Source organism: Fistularia commersonii, chromosome 29 (assembly GCF_037954325.1).
Source record: "Fistularia commersonii isolate RoL2024-O1a breed Wild chromosome 29, RoL_Fcom_v1.0, whole genome shotgun sequence".
Taxonomy (NCBI): Eukaryota; Metazoa; Chordata; class Actinopteri; order Syngnathiformes; family Fistulariidae; genus Fistularia; species Fistularia commersonii.
The window spans coordinates 5,895,576-5,919,000 of record NC_141312.1 but is presented as its reverse complement, the minus strand read 5'-3'; the positions used below and the strand labels follow the sequence as shown (position 1 = coordinate 5,919,000).

Here is a 23,425-nt window from a genome sequence, read left to right as displayed (position 1 = left end):
TTCATGCGAATCTGTTTTTTGGGGGGAAATCTAAAGGTAAGTGCCAGGTTATTTAGATCTTCCAATTACTAAACCGGTAGAAGTCTTAACAGCGCATGCGCATTCGTTTTAAAAACACAACGGCGGATTAGTTAAATCAGAGTTGGAGGTTCTGAAAAACATTCCTGGCATATGCTGGAATGAGCCCTGAGTCCTAGGATGGTATTTATAAATGGCTTGTGCAACAGTTGCTCTCTGGCATACCCAGCGAAACATATGATATTTATAGATCTATATGTATACATTTAAAAAGTTACCATTAAAACATGAAATCACATTGCAGTTATAAAATCATTAACCACCAGGGGGAGACAGTTAATCTGTAATCCAGAAGTGGCCAATTATTTTGGCCAGCGGGCCACATTTCTTAATTAATTTTTATGGCTGGGCCAACAAGTTATCATGTAAATTGAACAAAAAGAAAATTGCAATTTAAATATTAAAATTTTAGGGCACTCTATTTTCAAAATTATTAATGACCGTATAAATGTATTGACATAATGTTGCATGTAATCATCCATACAAAATTAAACAAAAGGAAAAAAATGATTTTTTTTTAATTAAAATTGATTGAAAATGCTTATTAAAATATCCAAAGAAAATAGTTTGGCCGGCCAAAAAAAATGCCCAGGTCTGCTGTAATCTTAGTCAAGCATAAACGATTTACATATTCGTGATATAAATACATTTAGAATAAGTAGTTTCAAAGTCATTATGAGGTTGGTTCTGATTAAAAGATTACGCATTTCAATTAGATGAAGTCATTAATAAAAGCCCTATAATCTTCAACAAATAAGCATTTGCTTCACCTTTCCGATCAAAACAATTAAGTAACGTGTCTTTTAAAAACTGCATTTTTATGGCTTTAAAAACACTTGAGCAGTCAACCAATGAGAGATTAATGACTTAATCTCAATAAGATTAAGTCATTAATAAAAGCCCTATAATCTACAACTAATAAGTGTTTGCTTCACCCTTCTGATCGTTTTTATAACTTTAACAACACTTGAGCAGAATGTGGATGGGACAACCATTTTTAAAATGTAATTTCTTAAGTTGATGTAAATATTTGTTTGTTTTATGTTTCTTTTTTATGTATGCTTATTTATGTATGTGATAATGACATGTTGGAAAAAAGCATATCAGATAGATATAATAGTGCAACTAAGTTGAATATCTTGTATATCACATATCATAAAAATAATTTCCCTTATATGTTCTCTTTGACTTGGTAAAAAAGTAAATTTCTATTACAACTAGTCATTAATTTTTGACATGTATACTTCAGCATAACAAAAAAAGGTAAGTTGTGCCATTTGAGCTCCTAAATCAGATCATAGAGCACATGGCTCACCTGTGATTAAAGCTCTTACTTTGAGTTCCCAATGACCCCTGTTAGTGACCCTACATCCAAACACCATTATCTCTGTCGTAATCTCCATCTCATCTCCTTTCTGGCCTTACTCCTAATCCCTGTGGTACAAACAGTACAACCTAAGCTCGCTCCTCGACAGACGGTTAGATAAAGTAGTGATAGGAAGTGTTATCACTGGGACGTATGGATGAACTGATAGCTGGATTGGCAAAGAGATGGTGGAGGCAAAAGAATTATTTTCTCTTTTATCATCATGTATGTTTCCTATCTCCATATAGTGATATAAAAACAGATTTAATCTATAACATTAAATGTCTCTTTAATAGGACAGGATCACAGAATTGACCATGCAAAACTGATTTTTAGACATATGGTTTGTTTCCTTTGAATGAAGCAGTGAAGAGACAACTAGTACAAGTAGTAATAACAGGGGTATCGTTTGCTGTGCATCTGTTCGTACCTGTACGGACTACTGTCTGGACGGCGTTACGTGTACTGATGACACATGCTTATCTTTTTAGTGTTTGTTGCACTGTACGTTTGGTGGTTTCCGCAATCTGAGTTTTCAGACAGGGGAAATAAGACTGTAACAGGTTCAGGCAGGCTGGTGACAGTTGAATTATCACCATGCAAGTTCAACTTTTGAGTGGAAAAGATTTGTTAAACTGTAGATAGACTTAAAAGTACAAACATTTGTTATCTATTTTTTACCTAATATTTTATACAGTGTACTAAGAGTGATTTGTTCCAGTGTAAAAATACACAATTTTTTGCCTTCCCATACTGTATACATTTTTGCTATCAAGGAAGATGGATTCAACATTATGGAACAAAAATAGTGTAAATCTGCTGATGTTTACATGTCAATTTAGTTTAAAATGATGATTTTACCAGTTTTGTGGTTTTACTTCTGTCATTTTAAATAATCTTACCGACACCAATTTGAATTTTATGTTCAATAACTTGATATATAATTAGTAACACAATGTGCCAATAGTTTATTAGACTTTGGAATTCAAGTCAGGTTCTCCCTGTGGCCCAAGCTGGTGCACCATGGGTAATGCTGGAACCAGTTTTTGAGAGTCTCACTAATAACAAGAATCATGTTTCTGAATTTTCCAGCCCCTTCAGCCTAATTTAATTATTTTGAACATGTGAGTACTAATAGAAAAAAAAACTTTTCACCGATCGACATTTTCAAATATGATTTTTAATCCGTTGTCTTAGAAATTAGATAGTTTAGGTTTTAGTTGACTCATGTGTCAGAGAAATATTCTTCTAACATTGGCGTTGTTTGTCGTGTGGCCGACCCTTGTCACATCTGCTTTGTTTACGTCCAGCAATCACAGGGTTAATCGGGATTGACAAGCGATGGGTAGTTGCGCATGCGCACACAGCGCTGACGGAGGAAACAGCCGGGGAGTAGTCAAATAGTCTACGACCAGAACAGAGAGGAAGAGGAGGAGGAGAAGAAGGGGGGGAAATGACAGGAGAGCAGGGACGCAAACTCGGATGAGTTTTTATACTCCCCCAAACCATTATGCTCGTCTCGCCACCGTCGCTTCTTCTCAGGTGTCCAATCCCCGGTCGCTGAATGGCGCTGGTTACCGTGCAGCGTTCACCGACCCCTAGCACCAGCTCAAGCCCCTGTGTTTCGGTAAGACCCGCCGCTTTTATTCAACCGTCCTCCTCCCCCGCCGCTGCCGCCGCTGTAACATCAACCTTTGAGCCATCATCGGCGACTTCAGGCTTCATTTCCGCTCCCTTTTCCCCTCTGCTCGGCTGCTGGCTGTCATAAAGTGCCTTGCCTTTGTACCCCTGCGCATGCGCGAAATATAGTTCATAATTTTCAGTTACAATATTATCCCCCCCGCTAGCTTAACTCGGTCGAAAAACTGAGAGTTTTCACGAAAAGGGCGGTAACACCCATTCATTTAACGTTTGTTTTCCTGTTACAGCAAGCGTGAGGGATTAATTCGTACTCCGTTGTTGACCCGGTTACCGTCCACATTTCCGCCAGTTCAAACGCTCAACTGGCATTCACCGAACTTACCAAAACCCCGCTCTCCCAAACGGAAACCGGGGACCTTCAACACTCACAGCTAGTATTTCTGTTTTTCATGTGGCAGCAAAAAATAATAATAGTATACGATTTTTTTTTAACAATTACTAGTAACCAAATTGCCTTGCAGCCGTATTTGGGGAGACGTTTGTTACACTTTCGGTCCTACCATGCGATTGACTACGTCTTAAGGTGTTGTTATGGGCGACAGTAGCAGACAACAGTTTCGCACCCCATCACATGCTGCAATAGACGTCTGCCTTCCTCTTCCTGTGTGTGTGTGTGTGTGTGTGTGTGTGTGTGTGTGTGTGTGTGTGTGTGTGTGTGTGTGTGTGTGTGTGTTTGTGTGTGTGTGACGAAAGTCTGAGTGTGTTCATGCAAAGCGAATGAGCAGGTGGCTTTCCTGTTGCTATTCTCTCTGCACCTCTTGTATTTATAGAAAGAGCACCTACAGTGATACAAAGCAACACGTGATATGGACTTAAAGTGTACCTTTCGTTAGTTTTGAATCGTATAATATATTGAATTTGAATTATATTGATACGAGTTTAGAACCTAAGTGAATGAGGTGATCATTTGGTGATCACAAATACTGCATTTCGCTGCACCAGTCCCCATATTAAACCCTTAAAACTAATAAGTACTTTATCTATGTATGTATTTGTTGGTCTGGTTGTAATATTTGCACTCCTGGCAGAAACAATGATGACGGCCTGCGTTACTTGACACTGATATACAGTATGGAACAATGTTTTATGTCCACCATTTGGTTTATCAAAAACAATGTCTGACGAATTGGTCTGTTTTTAAGATAGTTGGATCTTTTTAACATATATAACTGTATGGTTAGGATGTTGATGTTTACATTTAACAAGTCTGATCTTAAATGTAACCCCAACATATTTTGTAACATCAAATGAAATATCCCTCCTCCTCCTCCTCTTACTACTAATGGTAATTATAATAACCATATTAATTAAGCGTCTTTTCTCTCAGATGTTTCCTCCTGACATATAATTGATGCCTGGTGCATTTCCCAAAGTTGTGTAAAGAGCTGAACAAAAACTCCAGCAGAAAGTTTTATGGTTTCTTTTCCATAATTATATGGCATATAATGGCATATTATCCAACCCAGTAACATCAGATAAGTCGTTGTACAAAATGCAGCACAGTCAGGAGGACAGCCTTTCCCACTCCCCTGAGTCTTGATGCTGCACTATATTACAATTTACACATTTTACGTTTCACATTTAATTACAACAAACTAAATTTTTTTTTTACCAAGAAAATCAGTCAAAAACTTTATTTATAATTTGTACTCCAGCTCAGTACAGGAGAGGGACCATGTTCTCATCCACATTTTCAGTTTCTTACTGCAAAAACAGGTTTTGTAAGTCAACATAAAGATAACTTTTGCTTTGTGCGCGCACACTTTTCGTTGTTATGACAAACAGGAAGATGAAACAAGAATGTTTAGTTTGTTGGGCCGAGGGTGGGAAGGGAGCGCACCTCAAAGCGCTACGTGCGTGTTTCGCAGTCACGTCAGTCCCCTGAAGAAGCACGTTGCATTGACCTGCTGGTTTCCCGCATCTCTGCTGTGTCACATGAATATGAGCGTGTGTTTATGTGTGTACATGGACTCGAATGGGATGACTACCAACTCTTTGTCCTCCATTCTCCCAGCTTTTCATTCTCCTGAGTCAAGCTTCTTGTCTCTGTTTCCCACTTTATAATAAGCATTTTTTTGTATGGAGAAAACTAACCTATATCAAATGTTTGGACTTTGGGATAGAATTGTTATGATTAAATTCACTGATTCCAGTTATTCCCAGCTTTGTCAGTATCTTGTGACTCCAGTGCTTAGCAGACTCGTATACACAACAGATCCTTGCCCAGAGAGAGTCCGCAAATTGCATAAGGAAAATTTAAACGGGATTCACAAGAAGACTTTTTAAAAAAAATCTGGCATTAACACCCCTCTCCTCTGTGCTTCATCAGTAACCTGACCAATCACTTGCCAATCATCCAGCGTGTTTATTTTTTTTTCACACTCCAAATTAGCTGCACGTAGAGGATTAAGATTTAGCTGTATCAGTTTATGTTGCCGTCACCAATGAAAACAAAAGTGTTTATTATTTTTAATCCGTCACCTCAGCTGAATCTGCACTGACACGCCCTTTTTATGTGCTCTTTGGTTTATCCCCACTTCTGCCTTTTATTTGGATTTTGTTAATGGTTTTTTTATGTTAAGCCCTCGTACTGTAAACAAGATGAGTGCATATTGCAAGGTAAGAGCAAGGCTGTTATCTGCATCTAATCCTTTGCTTTCTGAATTTGCAGTCGCATTCCACAATTTACAGATTAGTGGCAACTTGGATTATGCCCTTCTTCAGTCTTGTTGCCAGCTTGTTTGTTTTTTTTGTGTGTGTGTGTTTATACATATTTCACTGAAAAGCCACACCTTAAAAAAACTCACTGAGATCATTTTCCTGGAGAGAACACAAATTGAGTTGAAACTGACCTCTGTTCTTCCTCCTGGTGCTGCAGTGCTGCTTCGCTTGGACAGCGCTCTGTGTGTTTATGCCTGTATGTTTTTGGGGCAAATATAGAAAAACACAACTCCTAAGCTTCGTGTGCTCATAACGGCAGCAGTTTTTTTTTTATATTTTGACTAATCTTCAAGACAGACTTTACTGCAATTAAACTTTTAATGGCCCTCTCTCAACAAATAAAACCTAGCCAACATATTGGTCAGCCACTCCATCAGTCTGTATCAGCTTTTCACTGGTGTATTTGTGTTTGCTTGAGTGTTGGTTGATTAGAAACATTTGTGATCAACATTCATAGGCACGGTATATGTTTTTCATGTATTTATCAGATCAGTTCGCCCTTATTCATCCCTAGCAGGCACTCAGATGGACAATGGCTAAGTTTTAATAACAGGTGTCTGATCTGCCTTAGTATAATGTTCACAGGTCCTGTGGTCTGTGTTCACAGCAGACAATTCGGTTGACAATTCGATGTATATTCAGCGGAACAGTCGGCTCCAATGTTGGTATTCATTGTTACAAGTAGACGTGAAAAGAATCTCTACCCGGTCACGCCGGTGCACAAGGATTCATTTCCACCCCCCACCCCCCCGCTTCAAGCTCCGGTGCAAGGTTCACACTCAACCGAAGCAAAATTGCAAATCTGGAATTAAACAATGTTTAGTTGACTACAGGTTGTTATGGGTAAAGTCAACAATTTGATTTAGACCCTTTTTTGAAGTTGTGTTGTTGACCGATCAAAACAAAACCAGTGTCTGCTGGAAATCCAAATATTAACATCTAGAAAATGATACATTTTGCCATCTTTTGACATTGATATTTAGTTGCAGTGATAAAATTTGACGGCAGCCTTTCTGGTCGGAATAGAATGCTTGTCTGGCATCTTTCTGACATTACATTACAACCCTTCCTACTGAATGTGGCAAAATTCTGGCCCATTTATCAACAGAAATATCAGTATCAGCTTTCAAAAACCCGGAGCCCTCTAATACCAAGTTTTTTTCGCAGTACGTTAAAAAGAATAGAACTCTGCAAGACTAACCGCTTTTAAGCAGGGGAGATCTGGTTCTGGGCTCCACAGCAGAGGTATTCAAAACAACAATATGGCCCATGTTGATATGGATGAGTTACTTTTGTTTGGTTTTCGGTCCTTCATTTCCTTTTTTTGTAGCAGTAAAACAAAGTCCTCATCAAACTGCCTTGCAGGGACGATAATGGATAGTCTCACAGTGGGTCTAGAGGGATGAGTAATATAAATTCTCATTAAAATGTCCAACCAGTTATTCATTGAAATATCGAAGATAAATCGCAGTCACTCTTTCATTTTTACTGTTTACTCTATATCACTACATACTCAAGTGGCAGCGGTATAGGATTACACTGTACTTACTCATTATTAAATCAGATTTTCTCGTTTTATCTGCCCAGGAGTCTGGCAGTGGGGAGGATGATCGCCGCTCTCAGCCAAGAAGGTAAGATTCTGACAGAGATTGCACTGCAGGGCTATGAAATCAGCCTTTCTCCCGCGCCTCACACCCATGTTGTGCAGTTATTTAGAGCTGTCGTGCTGATGGTCACACAGGTGGGGGTAGTGACGTCACTTTATTATTTCTTTTGGTTGATTTACACATTATGTTTCCTCACAAAGTAAATTCATTGGTTTAAGGAAAAACAAAAGTGGTTTCAGGCCTTCAAAATATTGCCTATTGAAAAATAATCCATCCCCCCTGTTAAACATGTTCTCAGAAATAAACCAAAAACAATACCAGCTGTAGAAAAAAACTCAAATTCTTGTTTTTAAATTCTAGACTTTAACTGTCTATGCTAATATTTTAATAGGGTCTGATTTCTAAAAGAATATCCTGTGGATCCCCCCTCCCCCATTCTGTGTCTCGCAACCCTGACCTTTGAAGAGAGTAGTTTTCCACAAGTGTGTTTTTGTTGAAGTGTTATCGAGTGCTCAATATCCTCTCTGAACAGCAAGCCCGTTCTCGTGCTGCCAGTGACCTCTGACCCGGCCCGGCCTGAACTTGATGACCAGAGGCTGGACTGTAGTTGAATTAGTGCTTGATGATTAATCACTACATATGTCGGACACTGTGCGTCGTCCTTCCTTCACGACAAAAGAGCTCCTGTGCTGTTGTCTCGTCACAGTCCTGCGCTCTGTCCCTCGCGGCCTCAGGCGTCGGGGCTGAGGTTGGAAATGTGGTTCATCCTGTTTCACTTAACTGCATTCGGAGCTCGTTTTCATCCAACGGCGATGAAAAATTCCTTCCAATACCCATTATGGATTTTTTTTTCTCTTCATTTCAGATACATAAACTTTAGTCAAAGTAATATTCCCCGCTGTTTTTTGCCTGAAATCTTGCAGGATGATTAGATGTGATTCACTGGCCGTTCAATAGAGGGCAGTAGGGCCTGTGCAAGTCAGCTGTGTGCATGTGGGTCAGGGGAGCTGCACTCCAGATCGAGGGGCAGATTTTTAGCCACTCCTAAAGTCAGATGGCCTCCCTGTCCGTCTGTTAATTGGAGTTGTGTGCCATCGAACAGAGAGGCCTGTCTGTATTTGTGCAGCTAGGAGTGAAACCCCAAATCCCGGTTTCTATATGAAAGTACACAGATCGGTATTCATAATTTTTTATTTTATGGTCCGTTTTTAAAAAGCAGTTTTAGTTTTGATGTCTAGTTTTGAAGCCACATTATTTTACTCAGATATTTATATTTGACTTGATCCAGTCACAGTCCTTTATTTTATGCCTTTCTTTGCGTAACAGGAGGTTTTCACTGGATGGCAAGCTGACAGTTACTACATTTGGGGTTTGAACATAATAGCATAAGAAAATAAATGGGGTATGATTTTGATATTGATTATTGATATTGATATTTTTTTCCATTTTCTTTGGTGTAACTCCTTATGCTGGGGGGAAGTACTGACATTGGTATGGCAACTATTCCTCTGTTTAGAAGGATGGATTTCAAATTGATACATATATTTTTCTTTAGAGCAAATTTTAGAAAAGTCTTGAAAAGAGGCTGCTGACTTATAATGACCTCCCTTTTGAAGTTTGAAGGGGAAGGAGGTAGTCCTTTTGCTTTCCTGGTAATGCAGAACGTGTTTAGCTTGTGTTGCCACTCTGCACAGTCACATTTGCCTGGCATTACATATAGATTTACATAGTGTTTGTTGCTTTTGACTCTTTCGCAATGGCTTTTGTTCTTTTTTTTTTTTTTAACGCTTCAGTGTGTGTTGTTGTCTTTGTCTCACTTCTAGGTGGTTTTGCAAATAAATCCTGACAAATCCTTCATTCAAACAGGACAAATTTACATTCTCCGCTGTGCCTCCAGGCTCTGTTTATAATCATGTCAGCCAAATATGAAAAACTTTGCCAATGCACAGATTTTACTTGCTCAGCCAGAAGTTGACTGCTGTCAAACCCGAAGACTGACACGCTTACCATGTATCTACTTTATGTGTAGCTACTCCCTCTATGTCCCATCACCCAAAGTGGAAATACTGGCTGGTTAATTGTCTAAAATCCTCACTCCAGACTGTGGTTATTAGCCTTTAGTATCATGCTAAAATACTCAACATTTTTCTTCACCCTTCAGTTTGAGACATCCAACGTGCAGCTATGCGTGCTTTACCCCCCTTTTGCGTGACATATGCCGGTATGTTTGCATTGTCAGGGGTGACGACAGCACGGCTCCCTGTCACACAGCTGCAGCAGAGCTGACACCCCCCCCTCCCCCGCCCAGGTAGTCACATTCTTAGGGGCTGGAATGAGGCTGTGCCGATGGTGTGGGTCTGTGTGCGTCACCAGGGCACACTGCAGTCCTGCTGAATGAAGGCAGTGGCATCAGCTGATGCTGCAACGTCACTGCACGACCTGGAGAAAGCCAGAGAGAATTTAATGATGCTTTTTATAATCTAATCTGATAAAGCGGTGCTAAATAATGGAATATTTGTATGAGAGGGATATAAGTGCAATATTTTTATTTCACATTCTCTCATGTCCTGATTATGAGATTAAACACAATAATGTTTCCTGTCTAGTATTTATTTTTATTTTTTTTTAAATGCTGAGATCACTAAGGTGACTGTTTGTATACTTGGAGACATGAGAGGGACCTGAGTGTCCTGTGTCTGTCAGGTAAAAGCCGCATCCTGGACTTCACTTGTCATTCAGCGGTGTGAATTTCAGCTGCTAAATGAGAGGCACGAATGCAGAATGTGAGAGACGGCCGATGCCAAACACAAACACGGAGTTGCTACCTGACTCACGCCGACTGAAAACATAATTACTGGCTTTAGATGCAAGGTCTTGCCAACGGATGTAGCAAACACTCTCTCTAAGGAATATGTAACAACAGGGTACTAATAAAGTTTTTGATGCGCACAGTTGTCTCATGAGCCGGATTCAGAAACGATTTCTTGAGACTTAGTCAATAAGACTTGGGCTGAGAACTAAATTATCACCTCTTTGCAAGGAGGTAAGGCTGCAGTGAGGTGCGGACTCAGCTGAGGAGGATGAGGAGGTGTTATTGAGTGGTGCAGCTTAGGCGCTGTGATTGATGTTTTCTGGATGGTATATCCTTGTCCTGTTTAGCAAATCCTTCAGGCTGACGGGTGAACCAACAGATGCAGTGATTGGTTTTAATCAGTCGTAATTACTGTAGTAGAGTTTTTTTTGTTTTTTGTTTTCACGGGAACTGTACCAAACTAATGCATTCTCTCTCACCTGCGAAATGTGGCTTGTTAACTGGGGCATCTCTCCAGCTCCACAAAGCCTCATTCATACTGGGATGTCGTGCCACGATTTACATTCATCCAAAATCTGCCGCCCCTGACCTGCTGTTCGCATTTGGATGTTTCAACCGGCCAATCTGTGATTAGAGACCGTTAACTGTGAGGCAATATTATCAAGCCTGGCTTTGTTGCACATCTGTCTTCTCCAATGTGTTCACATTTGTTTTATTACATTATTATTCTCAATAGTGCATGTGAGTAGCATCATGTGGGTAATCTAGTGGCTCTAAAACATCAGCAATTTAGCAAAGTGCCCCTTTGACTTATCGCGACAAATTCTGCACACAAGCCTGAATGTTGCATATTCGAAGGCAAGGGAACAAGAGGGGTGGTACAAATATGTATGTAAATTAGACATTAGCTGAAATGTGTTCAAGAGTGAGAACATCTACAAGTGTTTGCAACAAATGTGGAGATACATTAGACATGGATTATGTCGGATTATATTGCTTTCAAAATCTGATTACCGCCTCTGCCGGTCTTTCGAAAAGATTGCAAATGTTTTGCGGTGCAAACAACTTGCACAGACCCCTTGAAACTGTTTTTTAAAATACATTGACCGAGCGAAGGCCGGTTTAACGGCAACACGGCAGCCCCTCATGTTGTCTTTTAATTCCGAGCTAATCACGGTCGGGCAGAGGGCGAGGTTTAAGGTTTCCCAACGGTCAACACATTTTTGACGGTTTTGCAGGCTGAACCTGTTATTTCAGCTGTGTTGTTACCTTGTTCCACCCATTTGACCTTCTTCTGTCCACTTTTATGAAGAAATGAACAACATTAATGCAATCTAGAAAAAAGGCCAGAGTACACTACCTGCTGAGGAGGTTGAGGGCTTTTGGAGTGCAAGGCTCTTTAAGGCCTGACAGTCTGCTGTTTTCAGTGTGGCATTCCACCCTAGCTGTCCTGTTGGTATATTTTACTAGATGTATCTCTGGGAGTTGGTCTAAATGTCACCATGCAGGCACACAGGTCACTGAACCCAGTTAACCAATTCATCATCAAAACACGCACCTTATGCAGTATTACAGTGGCTTAATGGGGAAAAACATCATCGCGGTGTTTGTTTATCCTGTTTTCATCTTTGGTCGTCAGGTGATGACCACATGTTTAACCTCTGTCTGTAATGTATTCCATCTCGGAGCAACAAACAGCGCAACAAACTGCAAGGTCAAATTTCCCCCCCAGTTCATTTTCGCCGACCCCTCCTCCCTCCCCCCGATGTCGCCTTTCTGATTTCTCAATCATTTTTTTTCCGTTGTTGTTGCCGGACAGAGTTGCACGTGGGGTTTCGGGTGAGCATTTTCCCCGAAGGCTGCCACGATTCTAGAGTTACACAACTTTGTCACTCTTCCCCCAGCGGCGTGTTACAGACAACAGCCCCAAGTGTGACCGGGGCCGCAGAGGAAGCCACTCGAGGCAATGTCATGTTTACTAAGTCAACAGGTTTACAGCTGGGTTTTAGAGATATTTTCTTCTTCCCCACAAGCCCCTTTTGTTGCAGCGCTGGTGTATCTCAGATTAATCAAATATGGAGGTTTTTTCTTGTAGTCACTCATTTTGGAGTTAAGAGGGCTTTTTTTTAAAATTATTATTATTATTCTTGTGCGGGCATGTTGCCTTTTCATGTGGAAAATAAGACCGCAATAATCAAAAGATAAATACCGGTCTCTGCTTGAGGACGTGATTTGTTGAATACACAAAGGGCCGACACGGGAATGTGGGACGTGAACAGTCACGCCACTCCAAAGCAAAACCGATGCACCTGCCGTTCTCGTTTGTGTCGCCGCTCTTATCGCGATATATGTAGGTATTGCTATTAATACTGGGAAATATCGCGATAAACCCGTCCCCTCTGACGGCCGGGCACTTTTTAATTTGCGAGAAAAAAAACGTGACCAGATTTACGAGCTAAGTACTTGACTTGCATCATGAAGCGTTTATTAATTGGTTCTCGCAAAAACCATAATTGTGTGGCGTGGGGGAGGATTGTCATTTAAAATCAGGACAGCAAAGCGCTGGCGCGATATCCGTGTCCGTGACGTCCCGTTTGAATTGCAACCCGAACGGAACCGCCCTCCGCGATCGTCTCCGCCCCCCCCTCGCCAGCGGCAGGATTTACCGCAGCCCAGCCCGCCCGTTGCGGGTTAATCGAACGCCACACGAGTGCGAGTCACGCACACCTGTCACGGTCAAGCATCCTCCAAGGGGTCCGATCGATAAGTGCACCGCCCGGTTCCGGAGCGGCGATGCCTCCCGGCGTGGTGACCGCGCCGCGGAGCTCGGCGGCGCCCTGCTTCCGCGCCTGCTGCGGACTCAAGGCGAGACCTCATTTCGGCCAGAACTCCGTGATCTCCCGGGGGGAGATCTACCAGCTGTAAGTTTACTCTCAGAAATAGCAGGGTTCTAATCTAATCCCGGGCGACGTGACACGTTAGGCAGTGGAAGGATACTTTCATAATCCTTTTATCTCCAGCTCTGACCTACATCGCTTCTGTCACTTTTTTTTTTTTTTTTCACCCTTTTTTTTTTTTGTGTATCTTTGACGGCCGAAGCTCGGTTTTCCCACGATGACTCACCTCCGGGGAGGAAGTGTCAGCTCAGCAGCAGAGCGTCTGCGGCTGCAGGAAAGGGATCCGCGTTGTCTGCCAGATCCCTCAACTCCCACTCGGGGGTTTGCAGGATGTTCCTGATGTGCACAGCTGGATCGGGACACCGCTGTGTCCGTGGGACTGAAAATACCAGGGGTGGAAACTGAGGAGACAGTTATAGTGAGAGAAGGGGTTTCCCAGTCTTTTTTTTTTTTTTTTTTTAATTAATGTTTTAAATCTTCAAACATAATATAAACAACTATCCAGAATAAAATCCTGACACCATGACCCTCCAAGAGGCCGAGGTAACCCTGCCTGACCCACAAACTGCAGACTCGGGGTTTCAAAAGGGGGCGACGGACTTCGAGCTTGTTGCCGTTTCCTCAATTTCAGCAAAGGCTGCTGTTTCTCACGAACTGGGTCAGATTATCCATATATGGCTTTGGGTACAGACCCGGGGACAGAGAGTGATTAAGACTAGAAATACATGTCATCTTTCCCGTGGAAATTTACCCGAGGAAGAGGCGAAATGAACGAGTCCATCGGGCACGAATACGGATTGAATCAGGGTCGAAAACCTTTCTAAAAACTACATGTTAAGTTTAGATTTAAAGGCCAGATCAGGGATGCTGTGTCAGGAGTCATTTGAGAATCGGCAAACGAAATGAGAGAAATTTCAAATCCGCTGAAAATAATAATAACAGGTATCAGAGGAGAGTTTATGTGAATTTCTCGTTGGTGTCCTCTTTAAAACTTGAGAAATTACTTTTAATACGGCAAGTATAGGAATAGGGAGTGAGTGACAGCTGGTGTTTGTGGCGATTTCAAAGAGTGTCCCGATTTGTGCCTTTTTCCTCTTGATCCAAGATTTAAAATGTGATTTATTTTTGTTATTACTATTATTAAGTTGTCATTTCCTCTTCAAAGATATATGAAGCCAATAGGTCTCTTGGTTTTGAAAGAGTCAACAACTATTTTGAGATGAGAGGGAGAACCGGTCAGTGAGTTGGTTTGGCATTTATATCCTTGGCACATAAATTGAGCACAATATGTTGTTTCTCTTGTGCCATTTGTCCGCCGTACACTTAAGCCAGCACATTATTGGAATAAAGTTGCGTCTTGAGGTTGCGCATGTGTGATGAACGTGTCCATAATTCTTTTTATAAGATTTTTTTTTCTTTTTTTTTCTATGGGATGTTCTTTTGCAAGAAACAATTGAATGGTCATAATCAAAGCATTTAAGTTGTAGAGAAATTAACCCTCTCCAAAATATGAAATAGATGTTTTGTTCGTCAAGGGAAAACGCAAACAGATGAAGAACCGACATTCTCAGCAAAACAAATTTGCATTAAGAGGGAAACTTTAAACATGTAGCTTTCTTTACCTGAGTTGTTACTGAAAAAAAAAAAAAATTACCATTTTAAAATATGACTATATATTGCACATTGGTTAAGTTTAAAAAAGAAATATATGTGCATGTATCCAGCATAGCAGGAGCTTCATCCTCCAATTTATTGAAATGCTCCTGAACGCCACATCCACAACTGGATGTAAACAATAAACATATGCTTTACAAATTACAAATGACATGAAGTACAAGTGCACGTTGAGTTAGTACTGCACAGTCCATGCACTTGTAATGATACATATAACTATAGCGGCTCTAGCAAGTATATTGTCTATGACTAGCACCATCTTGGTAAGGCATGTTAGCTCGGCAGCAAACATGGCTAAGGGGGGTGTCATTTAATAGAGAATTATTGTACTTTTAAAGGAATCATAGCTCGCAGGTTTTATTTTACAATGAATATCTAGGCATCAGTCTGGAGCGGAGGATGACTTTTGTGGCCGTATATGCTGTAGGTAGTGTACTCATCACTTGTCCTATACTTTCTCCCTGTCCGTCCAGCATCAGTGAAAGTTTCCTGACGGTTAAAGGGGCTGCTCTCTTCTTACCTCGTGGAAATGGCACCTCTTCCTCCTCTGCGTCTCGCTTCCCACAGCTGCGCAGCAAACATGCAGGTGAGCTGAAGTGCCGTCTCGGGAATGTATCCAATAGCCACTCGCGGGTCAAAGATGGCATTCTCCGCTGGTATTCTGCAGGCTGATCGGATGTGTTTTTCCAATCTTATGTCCTCCCAGGTGACATTCAGCAGCATTTACAGACGATGTTCACCGTCCTCAGACCCGAGGATAACATCAAACTGGTGGGTAAAATATATATCAAACACACACACATAAGCGTCAGAGGTTCCAATAGCCTGTCTCATAAATTGTGTTTCTCTGCTTCAGGCGGTGCGTTTGGAGAGCTCCCACCCCCAGGTCACTCGCTACATGGTGGTGGTCTCAACCAACGGGCGCCAGGACACAGAGGAGAGTGTGGTGCTGGGCATGGATTTCAGCCCCGTCGACAGGTGAGATCCGGAGCCAGATTGCAGATTCATTATCCTTACTGTGAATAGAGCCTTATTTTTTTTTTCCTCTCCATCCCCCAGCTCCTGTTCTGTGGGGCTGGTTTTGCCTTTATGGAGCGACACTTTGATACATCTAGACGGAGATGGGTATGAAAATATCCGCAGATTAATCACAACACGCACTCTTGCACCGCTAAAATGTCCATTACATACATACATATATACATACATGGTCATAGATATATCTATAAACATTTATTTCTTACTTGCTTTACCTGTATTGTCTTTGTTTCTGCTCCCAGGGGTTTCAGCGTGTCAACAGATAACAGAATCCATGTGTTCAAGCCCGTCTCTGTGCAGGCCATGTGGTGAGTATTTATCAGCTTTCCCTTTCAACCGTGTCTTTTTTGAATATAAGGAAGAAGAAGTCAAAACGTAAAGGTCGGGCGTCCGATTACATAGTCCTAGTCAATGAGGATATGTGAAAATATGAGATCTCGCTCTTGCAAATGGTACTGGTGATGGAGACCTTTGTGTTTGGGGGCAGACACCATCGATAAACACTGTAATTAATTCCGTGTTAAACCCTTTTTTCGGCCAAGGCGGGAAATGGCAAGTCCAGCATATTGTGATTCAAAAACAAAAGCAGATGAAGTGTAATGCGATCGACATCTTTGTCATCTTGCAGGTCGGCCCTGCAGTCACTCCACAAAGCCTGCGAGGTGGCTCGCTGTCACAACTACTTCCCGGGCAGTTTGTTCCTCACTTGGGTCAGCTACTATCAGAGCAGGGTGTCCTCCGACCAGGCCCGGATCAACGAGTGGAACGCCATGCAGGACTTGCAGTCGCACCGCGCTGATTCGCCCGTCCTCTTCTCCGACGTGTAAGCATTCCCGTTTTTAAGTATCACAATGAATAGCTTTTACTCTCCATATGAGGAAATGAGATCCGTGATGTTTCTCGCGCTGCTTTTGGTGTTTCTTCAGTCCGACGGAGAGAGAACTCACGGAGCGTCAGATCAAAACAAGCCTGAGGGAGATCATGATGCAGAAAGACCTGGAGAACGTCACGTGCAAAGAGGTACGTCCGATTTCGGACGTCTTGCGCGTGAATTGTCCAAAAAGAAATTGGCACATCATGTTAAACTTGAAGTGTTGTTGTTTTTAAATATACTTTGACTTCCTGTGGAGTTACTATATGCCATTTTAAGAGTACACCCGTGTTTCTGTTCGCTCCCCGAATGCATCGTGAAGATCCGAACGGAACTGGAGATGCACATGACGTGCAACCTACGAGAGTTCAAGGAGTTTATCGACAACGAGATGATCATCATCCTGGGCCAGATGGACAGTCCAACAGAGATCTTTGATCACGTCTTCTTGGTAGGTGGACCCGCCGCAGCATTTGGTGGCCGAAAGAAAGGGACTAGTTTAAAATCATGATTAGTTACTTCAACAAATGGATGATCTCAGGCCATAGATGAAATTTTCATCAGTCAAAGTTTCTCCCAGTTTTCTGGTATTTTGCCATTGTTTGATTTGGACCAGACAATGGATGCCAGGCCCGTATTTCCTCAGGATTTCGAGCTCTAAACCGGGATTGGTTTTGTTTTGCTACAGGGATCAGAGTGGAATGCATCAAATTTGGAAGAGCTGCAGAATAGCGGGTGAGTACGGGCGCAAAAAAAAAAAAAAAAAATCGCACAGATTCCCCGCACGCAGTATCGACGTTGTTTGAAATGACGAGACTCTTCAGAAGCACTCGGTCAGTATGTGACAGGATTTTTCTCCTTTTTCCTCACGTCACCACCAGGGTTCAGTACATCCTGAATGTTACCAGGGAGATCGATAATTTCTTCCCCGGCGTATTTGAGTACCACAACATCCGCGTGTATGACGAGGAGGCCACTGACTTGCTTGCCTACTGGAACGATACATACAAGTTTATATCTCAAGCTAGGTGAGTTCCACACAAGCTCCCGCTCATCCGATCAGATGATATAATATTACAGGAGAAGTATATATTTCTTCTTTTTAGATCAGCTGTTGACATCTTTATTTGCCTCTCTCAGGAAAGCCGGGTCCAAGTGCCTGGTCCACTGTAAAATGGGTATAAGCCGCTCGGCAGCCACAGTGATTGCCTATGCCATGAAGGAGTACGGCTGGGATTTGAAGAAAGCCTTTGATTACGTTAAGGAGAGAAGAGCCGTGACCAAACCTAACCCCTCTTTTATGAGACAGCTGGAGGAGTATCAGGGCATACTGCTGGCCAGGTAACCGCAAACTCAAGTACAGACAGATCTGCGTGGAATGCGTCGGTACGGCCCAGGCTGCCATACCAGTGTAATAAACCCATCGATCAAACGATCATAACCGAGGCAGGCACACATGGCTAAGATATTTTCGCTCGGAAAAGGACGTGCTCCAGGTTCCACTTAAATCAGGGTTCTAAAACCCTCAGGGGGAAAAACAGCCGACCGATTTTCCAGTCTTGGAAAATCCATGAAATGTTTTAAATAAAAAAATAAATAAATCAATAAAATGTTAAAAAAGCATCTTATTTTCTCCCAAAGGTTATTCATATATGACAACCAATACTATGAAGACAAACATCACTACCAGAAATGACAGAATTACCTGTAAATAATAAAAAAGAATATCGATAAAAAATCAATGTCATGAAGGTTTTAAAATTATCCTTTTTTTTTTTTTTTTTTAAAGAATATTGTACGAGTAGGATGAGCAGAAAGAACATAACATGGTGTTTTTGAATCAGACAGTTTGAGATTGTAAGACTCCTGATCATTTGTGTACAAATCTGTATCCTTAAACTGAACTTAATATTTGTTTGTTAATGATCTGAAAGGATTATCTCCCGCTTTGTCACCCGTCCCACAGCAAACAAAGGCACAACAAACTCTGGCGCTCTCACTCCGACAGCGATCTGTCGGAGCACCACGAGCCGCTGTCCAAATCTCACGCTCAGCCGCACAGCCTGGGCCGCTCGGACCCTCACAACCAGGCCGGCGGCACGCCCGGCCCCTCCGTGAAGGAGCTGCTGGAATCGCTGGGCACGAGCAAAACGCCGCACTCCCCGAGCTTGCCCGACCACGGCGTCCAGCTCGGTCGGCCCGGCTCCTCATGCCTCGACGGGGCTGTCACTTTATCAGGTGACGCCGATGCCCGGAGCCTCGAGGCTCCTTCTCATTCTGCTGTAGCCGAGACCGGCCAGCTGGATACCTCTCGATGCGACGCTGCGTCCGCGTCTGGCTTATCTCCCCCGTTCCCCAATGGCTTATGCGACTCGCAGCACCAGCTGTCATCGCCTCGCTCCCGGCCGAGGGCCGCCACTGTGGTTCCCGAGCCTCAAAAGACAGACGTGGTGTCCGTGGCACAAAGCATTACGGTGGGCCAACCTCACCCGCCTCCGTCCCTCCACTATCTTCCCCCCTCCACGGCTCCCGCCTGCAAGGACGAGGTCATCCGCCCGCAGGAGTCGCCCTGTTCCCAGCCGGCGACCAAACCGACGGTCGCACCAGTGCCTGAGCCCGCGGCGACGCCGACCCCGAGCGCGCTGCAGGTCGGACCGCGGGTACTGACTGAGCCGGTGCCGGTCAGAAAACCGGACTGTGAGCCACGGAGCGCTTCCCCGGACGGCCCCGCCGACCATCCGCCCCCCACCGGCGACCATATCAGCTACTCCAGTGCCATTCCACAAGACAATCAGGTGTTATTTGGCCACAGCGCGGATCACATTAACTTCTTCAGTGCCAGGGAAAAGTTTCAGGAAATGACTCAAGATGGTCGGTCGTGCTGCGGTGCGACGCCCCAGCCTTCCCAGCCGCCCCAGCTCAAGGGCTCCGGCAAAGAGCAACAAACACTGCCTCAAGAGGTCTCTGGCGAGGAGGGAAAGGAAGAGGAGAAAAAGGTGAGGATGAAGCTAAACGGGACACTTATATCAGTGAAAAAACAATTAGCCTCCAGCTTGTTCTTAGGGGGTCGAACGCTGGAAGTATTTGGATTTGTTTTGTAGCTCAAGGGCGCCACCTGATGGCGGAAATATAATATGTTTTCGTTGTCAGATTTGTTGAACTTGATTGTCTTCGTATATTTATGGTTGTACTCATCGTTTCTGTGGTTGTTTGTTTTCCTTTTTTAGCAGATGGCAGTTCCTGTGCAGGACACGGGGCTGAAGCCCGCGGCGAACACAAATGAGGACCTTGAGGGCCAGGAAGTGAGGAAGTCAAAGCAGGAAATTAAGGATAAAGATTGCGTTTCTCAGAGGGAAGCTCAGAATGCGAAAGAGGAAGGGAGAAACAAAGAGGAGGAGGAGGAGGAGGAGGAGGAGGAGGAGGAGGAGGAAGCCGCTCCTGCTCGTCTTTACAGCGACTGGACGAGGGGGTCCGTGCGTCGTGTCACGCGACAGCTGGAGCAGAAAATGAAACAGGAGCACGACGTCCCGCCGCCCTCCTCGTCTCCACCGGCCCTGACCAGAAGCTCCTCCTGCTCTCATTGGCGTCCCAGCGGCACCCACCCCATTGCAACCTCAAATCCTCCGAATGCATCGCTCTCCTGTGTGTCTGTAGTCATCCCCGTGGAGGAGAAGAAAGAGAAGAACACTGGGAAGCCCGGATCCGTGACCGGGGAGGAGGCTGGCACGGATCAAATGGGGACGCCGAGAAATCATGCAGAAAGCGCAAAAGGACAGCCGATGCAATCTGCTGACCTGAGGTCACTCTCTACCTCGTCCTCTCTTCAAAACTCCGCCCACTCCCCCTTTGCTTCTGTGAACTTCCTGTGCTTGGAGGGCGTGACAGAGCTGGAGTCGGGCACGGACTGGGACTGCCCGGCGGTCGGGCCCCATGACGACGCGATCATGAGCGAAACGTGGGAGTCTCTGCGCGAGCTGGGGGCCTTTCTGAAGCAGGTGAGTGTGGACGGAGGCTGGAAATCCAAGTGCGCGGATAAGGTCTTCGGCCTCGGGGCGGCGCGGAAGCAAGGCGGCCGCATCCAAAACAGGGTCCGAGAGGTGGAGGCCAGTATCCGCCAGGCCGGGTTGACCCCTCCGTCTCTGATGAAGCGCTCCGCCTCTCTGGCTAAGTTGGGCTGTTTGGAGCAGCTCGCCAACGACCTGACGGCGTGGGAGCTCAGCCGCCCCTCGGGGGCGCCGGCCGAGCCTCCGGTCCACGCGGCCACCGACGAGTCCAAGAAGCAGCGGGTCCAACACTCCCCTCCCTCGGCGGGCCAGCAACCCGACGCCCTGGGGCCGAGCGCGGAGAGGGTTCCCCAGTCCGGAGACCCGACGCCGCTTTCGGATCGGAAGCTGTCGAAAAGTAAACCCTCGAACTCCGGCCAGGAATCCGTCCAGGTTCCCGGGTTGACGGCCAGACAGCAATATGGCAGGACTCACCCCCTGAGGAGACTTAAGAAAAGAACTGTCAGCACCCTGTACCACACGATGTAAACCCGGTTAAGTGTTGTCTGTGAATGTGTGCATGATGGAGAGAGAGAGACAGAGGGGAATTGCGTGCGTCTTCGGAGAAACAGTGATTAAGTGCACATGTTTGATTCATTCAGCAAAACAAACCAATGCCTCTTGCCTTAAAGGATCTATTTAGTAGTTTCCTTATCGTCTCCCCTGCTGATCTGCGAGGAGCCTCGGTGGAGTCGTATTGAAAAGGGGGGGCGGCTCTCGGTGCGACGGCGACCTCACCGGGGATGTTAGAAGGAGTCACGATCTCAGCGCTGTCATACAAAATAACATGCGGAACAGTGAATTCAAAAAAAAGCAGCATCACCTGAGCCTGCACGTACTCACTCTGCGTCATTGCTGTTTTTCTCATTACTTGATCTGGACTCGGTCACAGCTGGTGGATTCGATCGGCCGACCCGATGCTTGAAGGAATGTATCACCTGTTTTCCTTGACGTTGAAATCCTTGGAAAGCTGCAAAGGAAGTTATCAGATTTTTTTAATTTTGTTTTTTCCATAATGCAGTCTGACCAATTAATGACTCTCCCCTATATTCGAATCATTCTCACCATCAGTTGCAAGAATAATCTTGCAAATCTCTTTTATACTGATAATAATGCCAATCAAAGCAAACTCTGCTGTCCGACTGATTTGTAAAGGAGTGTTTATCACATATTCGTCTTGAGCAAATGAAAATACCCCGTTGAATGAAAAGAGGAGTCTCTTATTTCAAACAGATCGCAAACGGAAGAGGCTTATTATCGGTTTGTAGCGCGATGATACAATACCTCTAAACCAAATGTGAGCCGCACTGGTCTCTGGGTTTTCCCGGAATGTGTTTCTCCTGTCAAAAACCGTCCCGCTAAACCGATTTAAAACGACTTTCACGTCTACGAACAGTCCCGATACCACTCAAACCACACCTTTTTATTATGTATGTATCACTGCGTGGGGCTAAACGGGGGATTTAAAGGCAGAGTGTATATTTGTGAGTTTTTCTGCTATGTCCTGTTTTAAAGGTTGTAAAAGGTCTGTAATGTGTGTTTTAGCAACTGTACATTTGTTTTTTAAACTCTATATATATACATATATATGTATATGTATGTATGTATGTATATATATATATATGTGTGTGTGTGTGTGTGTGTCTGAAGTCTGTGTGTGAGTGTTGGGTATGACTGCAGCACAACATGACCACTTGGTTGTGCCATTTTTATGTTTTTTTTTTCTTTTTTAACTTATCATTGTCACTTTTGTACAGGTTTTAGAGGAGTGCCTGTGACTGGCAACTGAAGTTTATCTGCAGTCAGAGACGTCTGTACTGGGAGGTCTGTCATACATGCACTTTACTCCTTTTTGTTTTTTATTTTTACTGTTATTTTTATGTATGGTTTCTACTCTGGAGGAAAATGCATAGGTAGCAGGTGTGTGTGTGTGTGTGTGTACGGTGTGTGTGTGTGTGAGTGTGTATAATTAAAATCTTTTATCAGAAAATTTTGTTGTAAAAGCTCTTTTTATATTATCTGTTCAGTCTTTACAAAATGGCGTTTCTTTTATGGGATGCCGCCTCTGGTCCTGAGGTCATACATTTAAAACACTTCTTTTACAGCCTCGTGCTGGTTTCTGAGGAATTCCCTGCTTTTAACTTTATCGAGCGATTCATTTTTTTAATTCAATTTTTATTTGCTGAAAATCACAGACTGTCAAAGTTAATACCACAAGTACGTATCCTTGAATATTAACATTTTACCAAAATAAGTGAGATGACTAGAAATGTTAATGTCATGTTCACATACCAGATCTGTACACACACTGAAATGGTGATATTTATTGAAAAGATGGTTTAATAAAGAATGGTCTGGAGGCCAGCTAAACCGGAAACTCATCTAATATTATAAATGTTGTTGTTCAAAAGGATTTTCTTTCAGTGATTCTATATGTCAATTGAAGGACAGGATTTGACACATGGGCCGGATCCCCTTTTATGCTACGGTGGCCCTGAACGTCAAAAACACAACTTCTTGTACAAATGACTGGTTTATAGGAAACCACAAATATCTAAACACAGCAAATGACCACACGCCCGCAAATCAAGAGGCAAACAAATGACAATATTTTGGG

General features: G+C 43.5%; 1 protein-coding gene and 1 long non-coding RNA gene across 4 annotated transcripts; one reads left to right on the top strand and one right to left on the bottom strand.

Moving 5' to 3' along the window:
• The first annotated feature begins 2,861 nt into the window (after positions 1-2,861).
• On the top strand, positions 2,862-23,185 carry ssh2b (slingshot protein phosphatase 2b). 3 transcript variants are annotated; one of them, XM_086176641.1, is made up of 15 exons: positions 2,862-3,071; positions 7,454-7,497; positions 15,330-15,442; positions 15,563-15,627; positions 15,713-15,834; positions 15,916-15,981; positions 16,137-16,202; positions 16,523-16,717; positions 16,821-16,914; positions 17,088-17,216; positions 17,454-17,500; positions 17,647-17,793; positions 17,906-18,106; positions 18,732-19,761; positions 19,993-23,185. In XM_086176641.1, exons 1-15 carry the CDS (start codon positions 3,009-3,011, stop codon positions 21,295-21,297), a joined length of 3,687 nt encoding a protein of 1,228 aa, XP_086032767.1. In that variant the 5' UTR covers positions 2,862-3,008; the 3' UTR covers positions 21,298-23,185. The 3 variants fall into 3 exon arrangements, with proteins under 3 accessions (XP_086032767.1, XP_086032766.1, XP_086032765.1); XM_086176640.1 differs by lacking the exons at positions 2,862-3,071; positions 7,454-7,497 and adding an exon at positions 12,963-13,206 and having other exon boundaries at positions 19,996-23,185; XM_086176639.1 differs by lacking the exons at positions 2,862-3,071; positions 7,454-7,497 and adding an exon at positions 12,963-13,206.
• LOC147216783 (uncharacterized) lies at positions 9,785-11,730 on the bottom strand. The gene is made up of 3 exons (XR_015109024.1): positions 11,646-11,730; positions 10,765-10,909; positions 9,785-9,912 (listed from the first exon to the last, which is right to left on the bottom strand). It is a non-coding gene; the product is annotated as an uncharacterized LOC147216783 (long non-coding RNA).
• Positions 23,186-23,425: the final 240 nt, after the last annotated feature.